At 34.4% G+C, this 11,563-nt stretch overlaps 1 protein-coding gene across 1 annotated transcript; it reads left to right on the forward strand.

Moving 5' to 3' along the window:
• Positions 1 to 5,505: 5,505 nt before the first annotated feature.
• Positions 5,506 to 7,089, forward strand: LOC129940316 (caspase-6). Its single transcript, XM_056048620.1, has 4 exons — positions 5,506 to 5,895; positions 5,963 to 6,138; positions 6,212 to 6,365; positions 6,649 to 7,089. Exons 1-4 carry the CDS (start codon positions 5,547 to 5,549, stop codon positions 6,900 to 6,902), a joined length of 933 nt encoding a protein of 310 aa, XP_055904595.1. The 5' UTR covers positions 5,506 to 5,546; the 3' UTR covers positions 6,903 to 7,089.
• The last annotated feature ends 4,474 nt before the right edge of the window (positions 7,090 to 11,563 follow it).

Here is an 11,563-nt window from a genome sequence, read left to right on the forward strand (position 1 = left end):
TAGTAGGCAAAATATTAAAAACTTTAGAATCTCTTAGTAAATTGGAAACTAAAAAAATGTTAAACCCTTAACCATAAGTTGTTTAAAATTTTGAGCCTATTACTTTCGTTTTTTATTGGAGTTTATTTAAAGGCCCATTCATTTCGATATTTCGCTCGAGATTCTTTAAGTTGAAGATTTCCTGGAGACTCATGAAGTATTACAAGTTCATCTGCATACAAAAAAACATTGTTGTACAAATCAGTGATACGTATTCTACCAGGAAGGTAGGAGGGCAACGCAACCTTGTCTTACTCCATTTTCAATTTTAAACCCTTCTGAGTAGTTTAAACTATCCAATATTGCTAGTTTGTCCCTGAATACAATTCTTTTATAACGTGTAAGAATTTCGTTGGTAGAGATAATTTCAAGAGCTTATACAAGATATTATAAGGTCGAAGCAGCCTTAAAATCAACAAGTAACTTTCTATCACCCTTAAAAATTGATTTTATCGTAAAAATCTGATCAGTCGTCAAATAATTTGTCCGAAAACCAGCCGTCCGAAAGGATATTGTTAAGTTCGACGTAGCTCTCCAATCTTTTTTAAGAAAATTTATAAGTTACATAGATGCCTCGGTAATTTTCAACATTGTTCATATTTTATTTGTTGTGGTCAGAACCGACCTCTTGAACGATGATTTAACTTCATTTCTTACCAATTTGATAAAAAGTTAGCAACAATATTTTGTATGAGTTGGAAACTGGTTAAAGTCAATAAATTATTTTATTCTTAAGATATCCAGTCGAAAATCAATTTTTAAGTATTTTGTTGTAAAAATTGTCCTTTAGATTTTACCAGATAATATGTTATTTTGTGTTGCATAATATTATTTCGGAGGCAAATTAGTTTTCTTTTCGTAAAATAGTTGGGAAGAAAAATATTTCTTTTTTTCCATTTATTTATTTAAAAAAATATACCTAAGTTTAATGTTTTTAGGTTCGTATTAATTTTGTACGGGTCACATATATAACATAATATTAAATTAAGGTCTGTTGGTGAGATATTCGGGATCAACTAACTTACTTACTTACAAATCCGGCTACCGATCCATTAAGGGTCTTAGCTTGAGTTATTGTGTTTTTCAAAGTCTTCGGTCTCTTTCAAGCTCCCTCCAGTCAGCGAGATAAAATGCTCTTACGTCAGGAACCGCCTGGTCTTTGTACTGGAGGTTCGTTCTTCCTCATCGTCCTGAACCTGGGTGGTCGGATTCGATGATTTTCTTTGCTGAAGGGTTGTTGTCCATTCTCCCGATGTGGTCCAGCCAATGTAGTAGGTTTTTTTTGGTATTTTTATCGCTTTTTCATAAATTGATCCTATTGAGCTATTTGACCATTAATTAGGCATACTTTTCTCTTCCCAAACTTAGTTGATGAGCTGGTACATTCACCCCACCAGGACGTTACCTGCATAAAAATATCATTACTTATATTTTATGGAATGTTTAAAAAGGACAAATTTCAAAATAGATTAATTCTTAGTGTTAAAAATATTACGTGTAAGTTTTTACTGCACATATAAGATGTTATCAGTGTGGGTTGCATTACGTCTCTTTTTTATATTTTTCATAAAAATTGGAGTTTATGTGACTGCGCATGTTTTTCAAGATGCACATTTATTTCTATTCCTAAGAATCCTATAAGAAAAGTTTTTGTTACCTTTGGTTTTCGAAGGTGTCAATTACATTTTGCTTAAATAGGTTTGGTTTTCGTCAGAAAATGTCAATTTTGTGATTCCACAGCGAAACCACAGCGGCTTATTAAAAAGTAAACCAGGAACTTATATTTAGCTGAAAGACTTTGCAATTTGTCTCAACCGTGTTGACAAGATAAAAACATAAACAAACCAACTAAGTTTTAAAACTACTACACTTTTACTTATAATTTTCTTAAATGTATTCTACGATTATAGTAGTTCTCACACCTTTATATGTGGAATTGTTTGTTAAAACCCAAAACAAAAAAAGTAAACAATAACTCTTGTTTAATTTAAACGACAATTGAGTAAATATAGCAATAAATAATATCTCACTATCATCAAAATCATAAATACACTCCAAGGCACTTTCTTAAGTTTAGTTTTGGCAAACTAATACGAAACACAGGTTGTATATCATTTATTTGGTCAGATATTAAGATATTAAAATAATTATGTATATAATGTAGTTCCCCCTGGAATGTTATTTAATGCGTTAAATATCTTGGCTTCAATATCAGTTCTTTCCTGTGCCACCTAAAAGTTCACGGGTTCTGAATCTTGCAACCAATCAAAAGAGTAATTTTTGTTTTGAAAAGTGCTATCTCAAATAAGCCGCTCAGATTCGGCATAATTACAAAAGCATCGTGTTTTCAAATAATGACTTGACCAATTCTAACTGTTATTGTCAATTTAATTTAATTTAACATTTTCAACAGAGTACACGAACTGGGACTACATAAGCGTCAAACTTGCAGAGTTGTAAAAGTTGATTAGGGTCAATAATTCTTGAGGGATCTACTCCAGATGCTCCTAGCAACTCCTTTCAATTAGTATATTGCACATAAGCTCCATTCTATAATAGTTCTTAAAGGACACTACTAATTAGGTAAGCATGTTTTCAACTTGGAGCTACTGCAAACGATTTGTACAGAAGCTGCATGGATGAAAAATAAGAGGAGACAGTGTCTCATTTTCTGTGTTCATGTCAAGACGAAAACTCCAGCTTGGATACTTGTACTACAATTACACCTAGTGCTCTAAATAATGTGGGCATCTATTGTCTCACCAGCTTCCTAGTTACTTATAAATGTTTCAACGAATAAGGTAGGTCTTAAAATCCATGTAGTATAACAACGGGCCAACTATTGGTCTTAGTATGTTGGTTTTCCCGTCAAAAGCCACCTTAACCTAACTTAACCTACATTAAACGAACCAGTAACGTCTGTATAAACATTTTCTATATAATTTCGGTGTCGGTGACGTCAACTTAAATTGTGTAAACTCCAACTTTTGTTCGTAATTTTAGTTATACTAGACAAGCATGAACAAGATTAATGCACACATTTTCCGTGCTATGCCATTGGGCGACAGATTACCCGAGGTGTCGAAAATATTGTTTCGGTATTGGTGTCTAGCAAACGATCAAAATCAGCCAATTCCACAGCAGTGTCAAGTATTGGACTTCGGTCATTATGACGTATTTTGCTTAAGAATCTTAGATTATGCCTATGGAATACCGATTTGATTTCACCACAACATGCAGCCTGAGTTGCAGTTTATTACTTTAATCGACAAAGTCTGAAACACCAAAACAATACTTTTTTAAAAGGATTATGCTATTCTGAAAAGCTAAACAACAGACAAGCAGCGAACCGAAGCCTTTGAAGATGATCGGGTTAGCATCGTAGTAGAATCGCACGTTATGCTAACTATGTAACGTCGGTCGATGACGAATCGAATTCCGCTTAAGGTGGACACAGAATAACAATTCCACCAACCCAACAAGTAAAGTAAAGATAACTAGATACATACTCGTATATCTCATTTGAAGTCAACCAAATCTGCTGAAGCTTATGGTTTAGCTGCTGAATTATTCAAAGCAGCAGGTTATCACTTGGAATAAAGTATGCACCAAAATGTAGTCGGAATCTCACCATAGTTTGCCCTGTCTTCAAGAAAGGAGACCCTCTGAACTGCGCTAGCTACAGAGGCATCAGTCTCTTTAAAAAAGCGTATTATATCCTTTTTGTCAGTGTGCTTCCAGACCAGGCATGTTCGCTATTCAACACATATGCACATTGCCGCAGATCCTAAGGAGAGCCCATTACGTTAAAATGGATACCCACAGTCTCCTTATTGATTTCGGGGCCGCGTATACGTACGGTGGGAAATGCACGCTGCATAGTAAAAATCGGAATAGATCTCATCGATCTTTTTGATGTCAAAAAAGGTTTAAGACAAGGTGATGCAGTATCATGCGACTTCTTCAACATCGGTGCAAAACTCAATTGCCAACACTATAGGCACAATCTTCAAAAGGTCTATCCAATTACTTGAATACGCCGCGCCGCTCCGATGATATTGACATAATTTAAACATCAAAGTGTGAAGTCGGTTAGCGTTTTTGAGCATTGCGATGGAATCGGAGACGATGGGTTTAGTGGTCAATGAGGGCAAGATCAAGAATATGCTGTCAGCAAAGGACATTTAACTACGACGTCTTGAACGAAAAATGACAATGAACAGTTATAACTTTGAGGTAGTTAAGGGCATTGTTTACTTAGGTACCGCTTTAATTTCAAACGACACCAGCGTCGAAATTAAAAAGAGAATGCAAATCGCTGCTTCTTTAGACTTAGAAGGAAGTTGATTTGTAAAGTTCTCTCCAGAGCATCTAAAACCACCATCTATAAGACACTCATCATCCCGGTTCCGGCGCTGAGGCCTGGACCCTGTCAAAGAAAGATGAGAGTGTCTTAGGATGCTTCGAGAGAAAAATTCTTCGGGTGATTTTGGTCCCGTCTTTATAGATGGAGAATGGAGGAGAAGATACAACGACGAACTGCACGTCTGTACAGCCCGTTAACAGAAATTAAGTCCATCGACTTAGATGTCTGGGTTATGTAGAGCGAATGGACATCAACGCTCCCAAAAGATCTTCGAACCCAATCTGGAGGGATGGCCGGCGTGGCGGCGCTCGCCGGTGTAGAGGAAGACGCGAATCAAGTAATGCACGCTGATGGGTGAAAACCTCAACCAACTTGGTGTGCGAAACTGGAGATAGCTAGCTTGGTACCGAGCTGTTCTGAAATCCTTACAATTTTTAATGTCTGAGTCTAATATTATCAACTACTGCTAGCTTAGTGGTCTTATTTCTCTTTTGTAAAGTGCAATTAATTCAAAGTTTATAAGTTGGTATTTTTTCGCTTGTCCTTATTCCATGGCATCTATCTTCACCAGAATTAAAGGTTTAATATTCAATCTAGAGTCAGTTCAATTAGTTGTGCAATAAAATATTATTATTATTGTTTTAATTTGTTCTTATAAACCCAAGATTTGTTCCGTTGAACTATTATAAATCATGTACCTAAAGAAACAAACTGTTCAAACAAATAATCAATAATAATATTGTGCGCCAAGCTTAGCGTAAAAGTAAATACATCTACTCATATAGTTCTTGTGACTCACTAAAAGTATTTTTATACAAATTAAATTTTCAACAAACAAAACAAACTTGAAAAAAAAATGCAAACTTGAAATGTAACTTACTCAAAAATAAAAGATAAACATTAAAAATATACAATGTGCGAGTATAAAATTAATCGATAAGATAAAGATTTGGATTTAAATTCATCGGTACCTGTGTAGGTATACCTTTACTCAATCTTCTTCACAAACAATAATAAATCGACTGGTGAATTTCTTGTTATCATCTCTCGTTATCAAAATGATTAGATACGAATGAAAGCGCACTCTCAAAAGCACTCTAATTTCCTGATAAAGTCAGTTGGAGGGAGAAATTCAAGCGAAATGGATGAGACTGACATATCGGTGCTGAGATTCGGCAAGAAAAAAGAACACAAAGAACTTCCAGACAGTCAAGCTGCAAGTCAGAAATACGATGAAGTCGATGGCCAGGCAACTGAGATAAAAGGTCCCATTCGGTCAATTGCAACAAAAGATGTAACCTACGATACTAGTAATCGAAACATTGGCATCGCCTTAATATTCAATCACAAAGAAATCCGAAATCAAGACCCCCGGAAGGGAACCGAACGTGATCGTGAACGGGTGAAGAGCATGCTCAAGCAGTACGGGTTTGACGTGCGGACATTTGATGATTTGACGTTTGAGAAACTCAATGGTCAATTGAAAGATGGTTAGTATACCAACATTTGAAGTGTCTCATCAAAACTAATCTTTTGTGATTTTGAAACCTTGTAAAGTTGCCGCAGAGGATCATAGTGATAATGACTGCCTTGTTGTCGTGGTCATGTCACATGGAATCGAAGGCAAGATCTATGCCAAGGACATGACATATCCAGTGGAACGTTTGTGGACACCATTTTTGGGAGAAAACTGTAAATCTCTGATAAACAAACCCAAATTGTTTTTCATTCAGGTAAGCTTAAAGTTTAACCCCAATTTGAGTCTTCCTTGTGATAAATTTTGTTTTTTTTTTTTGTGATTTGTAGGCCTGTCGTGGAAATCAATTAGAAAGACCGGTGACATATGAAAGTGTGGCACCAATGTCACGTTTCGCATCTTCAGTCCCCGAAGAAAAACAAACAATAACCTATGCCATACCGAACACAGCTGATCTTTTAGTATTTTATTCAACTTTTGATGGTAAGTTTAACTTAACACTAGAGGGCCAGTTATCGCTACCATTGGTTTATATCATTGAAAATATTCTGTTTCGAGATTTAAAAGCTTTAAATTAACAGCTGATATTTGATTTTATATTTCGTTACAAAACAGTTTGTCTTTCAAGTATCAATTATTCTAATCGATAGTTTTTTCAATGATAGGAATTTTCAATGATAGCTTTAAACTTAATGTCAGAAAAATAGGTCTCTAAACTGATGCTGATTCTTATTTGTATTTTATTTAATTTTTTATTACCGACCAGGCTACTATTCGTTTCGAAACGTTGAGAATGGATCGTGGTTTATACAGGCCTTCTGTCAAGCTTTCGAGGAAGCAGCAAAATATGGCCCCGAAAATGGCACTGAACTCTTCCAACTTCTGACAACGATCAATCGAACAGTGGCCTACGAATACCAGTCCATGACCAAACAAGAGGCTACCAATGAAATGAAGGAAATGCCAAACTTTTTATCAACTTTAACAAAAATCTTTTATCTTAAGGTGAAACGTAAATAAAACTGTCGTGAAAGGATTTTTTAATTTTTGATTGAGTATAAAAATAAGTAAAGAAAATTAAGATAAGAACGAAGTTGTTTTAAAATAATAAAATATTGTATTTATCATTACTCATTGATTATGTTTCTGTTTGAGTTTATTGTATTTCGGTTATCTTTTAAATTGATTATAAAAAAATAAAAAAAAAAATAAAACATTTGCAAAGTAAACAAATAATCTTAAATTAATTCATAAGTTGTAATTTGTAGCTTTTTTGTTACTATAATCATCTTCTTTTTAATCAAATAAATAGCTAAGTGGCATTAAAAATTTGTGAAATCATAATTTACATATTTATTTAATGGTTGTTTTCATTTTGCAAACTTATGTAATAAGTCTTCTAAAGGGTAATTTTTTAAAAGCTATAAGAAAGTTTTTCGACAAAAAACACATACAATTCAAGAAACCTTTATTTTAATCGATAGTACGGTCCATATAATTTAATGTTTGAAGATTATTTTATGCAAATGTCGACTTTGACTGCGCCACAAATGGTCCATCCGCTAAGTCCAATTTTGACATACTCTTTAAAACATTTCGATTCAATTGAAGCGGGCTTGTCTGTATAGATATGAGCTTGAACATAGCCGCACAAAAAATAATCTTAAGAAGTTAAATCGCACGATCTAGGCGGCCAATTGACCGGTCCTGGACGTGAAATAAAATGTTCACCGAACTCGTCTCTCAATAAATCCATTGTTGCGCGTGCTGTGTGGCATGTGGCACCGTCTATTTGTCATGCAAGAAGCTCTTGCATTTTGTGCAACAAAATGTTGGTTATCATCTCACGGTAGCGCAGTTGACCAGCCCATAAACCGCACCACACTGTGACTTTTTTTGGATGCATTGGTAGCTCTTGCAATGCTTCTGGCTGGTATTCACTTTAAATTCGACGATCCTGCTTATTTACGTACCCATTGAGCCAAAAATATGCCGTTTCAATGGGTCGATACTGGGTTACGATTCGGAGGATGATTTGAAAACTGAAGTTGAAATTTAATGATAAAATTTAGTATTTTTACATTTACAATTTATCATCAAGAAATTTCTGAGTGCTACACTCTTTGGTATTTTTCCAAAATATTAAAAACAAAACGGCGCAAATAGTAGACTCGACTCGATAATAGATGTTAACATTTTTGTCGTTATTGAAACGGATGTAATCCAGAACTTTGACTTTCCAAAACAAATAGGCATTTGAGGGGTTATCTACTCGTAACAGGCACTTAAGGGGTTATTAAGTTTAAAAACAGTGCAAGCCTTCGAAAAAAAGGCACAGATTAAAGAAGAGACACCGGTGCACAATGTTCTTAAAATACATCAAAAATAGAGCTCAAAGGTAAACTGATTAAGTTCAAATATCACGGCTAAATTGTTTGAGGGTGGATATGCAACTGGATGATTCGACAAAGCTTGTAAAAGTATTGGTTAAGCAACGAAAGACAAGAAACATTGCGGCGGTGTTCGATTGATATACATTTTTCTGTTAAAGTTCTTTGGACTATCATTTTCAAAGCTCGTTTTATGAATTCTATATAAAAAACTTAAGCTTGTTTTAGGGGCACCAGTCCAAATATACATACGAGTTTATTCAAGTTTTGGACGAATGAAGGCATTGTAATCATTCGATACGAGGTGAAGTGAGTATTGCAATTTGATTAGTTTCCTCGATTCAAGTGCCCTCATGGATTACGGCATCTGTCCTGGACTACTCTTTAACAACAAGAGACAGCATTGAGTTTTTGAAGCATTAAATTCGTTGGACTGTATTGCCAGGAGTCTTGGGTTCAATCCCTGTGCCATCTAACGTTTTTTTTCACGGGTACTGCCTCTGCGAGGAACTGACAAATTCTCCAAGAGTAATACTTATCATAGAGAGTACTCGTATTTCCTCAAATATGCCTATTGGATTCAGCTTTAAACTGTAGGTCCCCTTCGTCCCTGACGACAGTACTCGAACACACGAATGGTTGAGAGTTGTAAGTCACTAGGCTCTGGTTCTCAATAAACTGTTGCGCCACCTAACTTATTTTATTTATTTATTCAAATCTACATGGTTAATAATTTTTCATGCTGTCGAAATCGTAGTTCAATAAGCCTACGCTGTTGTCCAGATCCGAAGGACAAGGATGTGAATCTTAAAACGAATATGAAAAGCTGAGACAGTCATCGGCAAAACAGTTTAATGGATCAGAAGTGTCAGGCAGAAGACCGTTTACAAATAAAACGAATAGTGTCGGAGTGCCTTGGGACACACCAGCATTTATTTTATTTGCCTATTTTAACCCAATGTCTAGAACACCCAAAGTATGAAGGAGTTTCTTGTTTATAAACTTGCATTTCCAGTTTGATCCGTTTTCTTGCCATATTTACCTGGACAATTAGAAATAGGAACCAATGACATAAATTGTAAAATAAGTCGATGGACAACGTAAACTTTAAATTTAAGATTGATATGAATGTGTTGCTATAAGTCATTTTATATGTAAATTTAAGTAATAAATCAGTTTTGGTGCTTTTAATTTCTGGTATCGAAAAATTACTTATATGTATTGAAATATGTAAAAATAGTGTGAAATTGGCAAAATATCCAAATGAGTCACAGCATTTGATGACACTTATTGTAAGGTTGTATCCAATTATTTATCAGTCTTATTCATACAAATCCAGAATTTACAAGGCTAGGACTTAGAGCAGGTAAAATAAAATGCCAAGACTAAACAAGCCTCATCGATAAATAATTTGTCGAACCAATATGATTAAATTTTAAGGGCCGAAGTTGGTTTTTGAATAAAGCACAAATTATTTAAAAAATAATTGAAATTTATTTTAATAATGATAATAAAGGTATGGTTCAATTATGTATGGAACAAAATATTGGTCAAATGGCCGCCACGACTTCGACGGAAAATTTCCATTCAATGGTCCAAATTTTCGATGACGCTGGGTGCAAAATTTACGTTCTATGCCCTTAATGTGCAGAATTATCTCATCCTAACGGTGCCAAACCGCATGATCTTGGCGGCCAAGTTACATCGTGGCCAATAAATCTTTCGCGCAAGAGATCCATTCTTTCGTTAGATGTTTGGAACCGTCCTATGTTCAAAGCAAATATCGTCGACATCCATATCTTCTACTTCGAACCATAAAAAGTTCCTTATCATCTCACGAAAACAAACAACATTCACATTAACTTCATGACCGAAATGTGACTGCCTGACGAAAATGTGCCTCTTCACTGAAGCCATTTCTTGCCGCTGACAATGAAATGGTCAAGAAAGGCTTTAGTTCTTGAGTAAATTGTAGTTTGTAAATGCAAGTCTTTAGGCATATTGCAGAGGTGCAATTGTTGGGTACGGTGACGACCAGTTGAGGTGGACTGCTCTTTAGCCACAATCTCGCGACAGCAGCAATATTTTCAGCAAAACGAGCTGTACATTCTATCGTAATTTCACCAGGCTTTATAACAAATGGATAAGAAAGATGTTTTAATTCTCTTTCCTTAATCCAAAAGAGAACTGAATTGGCATATTTAATTTGGAGTTTATGTCTACGAGCTGCCATGAAATGACACTACATTTCCTTTTCACCAGATAATTATATGAATGGATTTGAAAATAAAACTTTCTTAAGAATAAGGCCGTAATGGCTGTGGTATTCTAGAACTAATTTTGAAACCATTTAAAGTTCAAATGAGATTGGAGCCACTTTACAAAATGTTTTCAGATTTCTTAATTTAAAAATCAAAAGCTTATGCAAAAAAATAAAAATTATAGAATAGGGAAACGATAAGTGACTTTCACAAATCAAAATAGCAAAGAGCTTGGCATCAGGAATACAATTATTTTGAAGATAAGACATAAGCTTTGCAATGTTGTCAGTACTAAAGTTGGTATCAGTCAATTGAGTACAAGATTTTAGTAGATCAAAGTCTTTATGGTTGTTTCGTCAGATATTTTAGTATAACATATAATGACGTAACTTATGAATTTTGTTTTGGTATTGGGGGTCTGCGACCACCAAATCTATCATTTACTTGAACTTTATCTAATACTTAAGTAGTGAATAAAGTTAAGAGATAAGCTGTTTAATATAAGTAATCAAATGACATTAAAATATTTTATCTACGTTAAAACCATATTGCTTTTGGGGTAATGTCAAGCATACTGCCATATAAATTTATACCTTTCTTAGTTTCGTTAATTCAAAATTCTTTTTTCCATCCCAAAAAACTGAATTTTGCTCTAAGGATATTTTTAAAAGTTATTTTATTTATTCTTAATTGTTTTTATTTTACTAAGGATTATTGTCTTAATTATAATTTAGTTTAACAAATATAAATTATCCTGTTGTCATGTCCCGTCAAAACCAAATAAATTAATCTTAGTTTTTTCATCTCTAAATGAAATAGTTTACCATTTCGTTGTGTTTCCTGATGTTTGGAGACAGGATTCACTGTGAAATGTTAGTTTTTGTTTTGTTTTATTTTACGCATTGTTTAGATGCTGAACAACTTTCGTTTAAATACACTTTCGTTTGAAAAATTAATTTAAATTTGTTTTGTTGCTACGAGAAGTGAAAGCTGACATGACAAATTTAATGTGAGTTTGTTTATTCATCTC

Source organism: Eupeodes corollae, chromosome 1 (assembly GCF_945859685.1).
Source record: "Eupeodes corollae chromosome 1, idEupCoro1.1, whole genome shotgun sequence".
Taxonomy (NCBI): domain Eukaryota; kingdom Metazoa; phylum Arthropoda; class Insecta; order Diptera; family Syrphidae; genus Eupeodes; species Eupeodes corollae.